General features: G+C 43.4%; 1 protein-coding gene across 1 annotated transcript; it reads right to left on the bottom strand.

Moving 5' to 3' along the window:
• Positions 1-566: 566 nt before the first annotated feature.
• LOC136528445 (uncharacterized) lies at positions 567-4,305 on the bottom strand. The gene is made up of 5 exons (XM_066521407.1): positions 3,995-4,305; positions 2,562-2,734; positions 2,030-2,072; positions 1,186-1,234; positions 567-1,100 (listed from the first exon to the last, which is right to left on the bottom strand). Exons 1-5 carry the CDS (start codon positions 4,194-4,196, stop codon positions 980-982), a joined length of 588 nt encoding a protein of 195 aa, XP_066377504.1. The 5' UTR covers positions 4,197-4,305; the 3' UTR covers positions 567-979.
• Between the last annotated feature and the right edge of the window lie 575 nt (positions 4,306-4,880).

A 4,880-nucleotide genomic window follows, 5' to 3' on the forward strand; every position in this document is an offset into this window, starting at 1 on the left:
ACACTTGGCCAGTGCTCAAAATCGAATGAAAATCATGGCCGATAAGAAAAGGGTAGATCTCGAGTTCCAGGTTGGCGATCAAGTGCTGCTTAAGCTCCAACCATATACCCAGTCCACAATGGCTAACCGACCTTATCCCAAGCTAGCATACAAATTCTATGGGCCATACACCATCCTGGAGAAAATTGGAAGAGTGGCCTATCGGTTGGATTTACCTCATGATAGCCAAATCCACCCGGTATTTCACATTTCCCAGCTCAAGTCATTTGTTCCTAATTTCTCTCCAGTGTTTTCAGAATTGCCTGTCACTACTGACATTGAGGCTGCCACGGCGGTGCCTGAAGTCATCATTGAGCGCCGCCTGGTCAAGAAGGGCGCTACTGCTGTTCCTCAAATCCTGGTGAAATGGAGCGGTCTTCCAACGACGTCGGCCACCTAGGAAGACTACGTCGTCTTGCGCCATCGCTTTCCGGAGGCACATGCTTGGGGGCAAGCAGGCACTTCGGCGGGGGGAGCTGTCAAACCCACAACGATAACTGTCTGAGGGACTATTGGAAGAAAGCGTATTCGTTGGAAGGCGTCATCTATTTAGGATTACGTATTCAATCATTTATGTAATACAAGTCTATGACGTGTGGGCCCAGGAGGGCAAAACCATTCGGTTTTAAGAAGACACCGTGAAACTCTGTAAGCTATCGCACTTTTAGAATACAGACATCGGCAGTAGAAATCTTTCCTCTGTCCTTCCGATCTTCTGTTCCTCTGGTGTTCCTCACGTCGGCGGTGATCACCGGCGGCAACGGGGTGTGACATCCAATTGGCTATTTTTCCTTCTCTCAATTTTCTAGAGCTTCAGAAACCAACAGAAAGCTACTGCTGTGCGGGTGTATGGGGGAAGTGCTTGATCCAACTTTCCCCGGACACCTAATGTTTACTCCCATACAGGATTTAGGTCTTTAGGGAGAGACAGGTCTAAGGTTTATTTGGGACGCTTGCGGTAAGGCTGCATCATATCACCCACGGTGTCTTTGATGTAGGTCCCAACTTTATTCAGGTTCTTAGCCACACCATTTGCCACAAGTCCTGCATTCCTCTGAAATCTGCAGGTTCAAAGACAAAGTTGTTGAAATGCTAATACGAATTTCAGAACCTACAAATTCATACATAAACCAAATACCAACTCACTTAGTTAAGAAATCATCTGCCGCATGCCCTGGTTGCCCTGGTTTTGGAGCTGTGGAATTATAAAGATGAGTAGAAGTTTTGAGAACAGAAACAATGTGAATCCGGCAGGCAGATAATTACAAAATAATGCAAGAAAGAAGCATGTTTCAAACACGCAAAACAGCAAAAGTAATGCTTAAAGCACACAGGAGACATAGACAAGATACATGGTAATCAGATATTTTTCACAGTTTCACCAATGAAGCATGTAGTTTTAGGACCAAGTTTCTCTAATCCTAGATTGCACAGAAAATAAGCCCATAAAACTGGCAATGGGTATACTGGCAAAAACATGTGAGGAATTAAGTTTAGATACTACTAAGAACTAATCAAATACTACTAAGAACTGATCAAGTTGCAATTTCTATTTTGTGTATCAGGACACATTTTTTCCATGTATTAGTTGACTATTGGATAAATTCTATTTTTCATCAAAATATCTGTGATTTCTCCACGCAGGTGCAATAAAAAGAACAAGGATTTTCAAGAAGGCAACATTATGTATATATTTTACAGTTTAGTGGCTGATCTCTTAAGGTTTCATACCTACTGCAAATGCATCATAAATCAGGATGCCATTCTAACTAAAAATTGAATAGCATTGACAGTGTATTTCAGGTAAAATGCACGCGACGGTAGATTGATCAACTAGAAACTAATATATTTGAATAAGCAAGTGTGACACATTAAGCACCTCTGTCCATGACCAAACATTTGAACTTTTCGAGCATATTGTGTTAGCTTTGCAGTTGCTAGGAGCCCAGCACACACACTAATCAAATAACAGAAGAAAATGTTTTCTTACCTTCTTTCTTAACATTTGTTGGGACTTTTCTATCTGCCAATAGCTGGAAAAGGGGAAAAGATATTCTTTGTTAGCAAAATAGACATGTGAATGATCATAAAACACAGTTTAACTGATAGCTACAAAACACTAGCTGAGCAGGTTGAACAGTCAGTGCAGAATAAATCTGGAGGAAAATCAAGAACAAATTTCAGAATAGAATGACCGCATTTGTTTGTACTGTGGTCGAGAAAAGAAAAGCTTGCATGATTATTGTAATAAACATATAATTTATGAAGATAACAAATTGACATGAATATTCATCCCACCATTCTGACATTCAACATAACTAAAGCTCAATTTTCTCATCAGACCCTGAGTAGTCACAATCACCTCTGGTACATCAGCTATTGTTGGATACTGTTCACACTTAACAACATCAAAGACACCATTGTGCCTAACTGCTTCCTTATCCATCATGTCACTCTGACATGGTCCTGACTTGTGAATGCATCATAAATGCATAGGAATTACATGGTTAAGCAGATATTACCTCGACTCCAGCACAAACAGGTAGCTGCGCACGTGCCTTATCTCGTATCCCCGTGGGAGTTTCCTTGTCATCTAAGTACGTTGAATAGCCAACACATGCATGTCTGAAATCTGCAAGATAGCGACCTTCTTGGATAGCTTCCAGTTCAAGTTCTCCAACCATACGCTCAGAAACTGATACACAGTTAAGAGGGAGGGAATAGTCAGTCAATCAGTTAAAAAGGAATGGAATCAGATAACAAAATAGACAGACCATGAAACGGAGTTCAAGAGTCATACTGCTCTCCTTACTTGATTAGACAATAAATCAAGTATATATGTTATAAACTTATAATAGACACAGATAAGGATTACTTTTGCAGTGAGTCACAGGATGAAAGCCTTAGCACAATGTTACAGCACAGATCAAAGTTTAGATTGTTTATAACCTACGCTTTTTGTCGGTAGCAAACTAGCACTAACAACAGCACAGGAGTTTATCCATGAATCCAAGTGTGTTGATTATATTTTTCAACTCAAGGGGAGAAATTCCCCTAATAGGCCTAACCTAGTGCTGTTCGGTGGGATTATCTGAGACCCTAAAACTGTACAGAAAAGCCTATATCTCCCGGAACTTTTGAGGGTGTCTAGGAGCGCACAATCCTAATAGGATGCTGCCCATGTCTTGCTGGGTCAGGATAGTACCACCATTGCCCTTCAGCCCAAAAAGTGGGAGAACCCAACAAAATTCCAGATTAAATGTCTCGCCATTGAACAAAGTCAATTACTTCTTAGTTCTTAGACGCTGTAATGAGCCAATACATAAACCCTAGCACTTAGCGTACATACAAGGGTTAGCACTAAATTGCACAAAGGTAAATACTTGGTAGAGAACCTCATGTAAGCCATATGCACCAAGCCATAGAATAGTTCAAATTTCCCATTGCTGAAAGCCTACTCATTCAGTTGCCATTTGTCAATACTCAGTGCACTAACTGTAACATAAGGCTAAATAGTTTACATCTAAATCTGTGTAGATGATGGAATTAATCGGGTTTTATGGATGAAAAAGCCCTGATATTACACAATTCCTAGCACAATTTGAGACCATAAAAATTGCTAAGAAATGCCCATGTCTTCATTCCCATCTCCTAACGCCAATGTAGTTGTCCGGAGGAACCTAATCGGTATTAAGCAGAACACCCCCTGTGACAGGGAAGCGGTTCGCAGGCGCTGAGTGAGCACCGAGAGGCAACCAAGAGCAGGAGCGGAGTGAGCACCGAGAGGCAATCAAGAGCAAACCACTACCCAGCGGGTCGCCACTCGCAGGGGCGCAGCAGAGGGATGCAGGTAAAAGCGAGGGGGGCTTTGGATACTGTGGCTGGCCGAATCAGCAAAACCCTAGCGCAGGCAGAGAGGGTGGATACAGTAGTGTCCGGAGAGGGGCGCGGCTACCTTGGGGAATGGCGCGGGTGACGCCGACGCAGACAGGCCCGCGCGCTCGCGACCTGAGCGCCGACGAGTAGTAGAGGCAGCCCTTGCAGGACCTCCCCTTCACCATCCCTCCCCCAGCCCCTGCCCCCGCTCCCGTTGGCGCTGCCGCTCCCCCTCTCGCCGCCGGCGTGGGGGCGCCCGCCTCCCCGGCGGCGCGCTCCATGGCCGGACCACGGGCGGCTGAGGCGCGCGGCGTCGGGAGAGGGGTTGCGGCGGAATGGGCGGATCGGCAGGCGGTGGCGGCGTGAACTTGAACAGAAATGGAACTCCCACTGACTGGCCTAAGTTTGCCGGGTGTTAATATTCACATGTCCGTCGAAGAAAATACTCATTGATTTACTGTAGAAAGTTTAACTCGATTCGTAGAAAATATATGCAATATTTATGCCTTCAAATAAATTTATTATAAAACTAGATTCAAATGTCTATCTAATAATATTAATTATGTACCGTAAATATTAATATTTTTATTTTTTTATCAAAGTTATTTATTTTATATATATATTTTGTCAAAGTTATTTTTCGAAAAATGAAAACGATAGATATTTAAGGATATAGGGAGCATGTGTTTCGTGGCCATCTTTGGGGCAAAGCTGGCATATAATTAGAAAAAAAATCAGATGAAGTCGGTTCTTCCATCATCCATCATCAACAAAATAATTTCCCTTTGGCTGACAATATGGTGTCATCGCTGCGTGCCTAGCCAAGCTCATAACTTCTTTTTTATGTGTTAGTGCCCAAACGAGGTCTTCAGCGTCGGCGATGGCCGTGGGCTAGTAAAAACCAGCTCGGAAAGCTTTGCCGATCAGGTTTCTCGAGGCCGCGTGGTTGCCGCAGGAACCAGAGT

This window comes from Miscanthus floridulus, chromosome 19 (genome assembly GCF_019320115.1).
Source record: "Miscanthus floridulus cultivar M001 chromosome 19, ASM1932011v1, whole genome shotgun sequence".
NCBI classification, from domain to species: Eukaryota; Viridiplantae; Streptophyta; class Magnoliopsida; order Poales; family Poaceae; genus Miscanthus; species Miscanthus floridulus.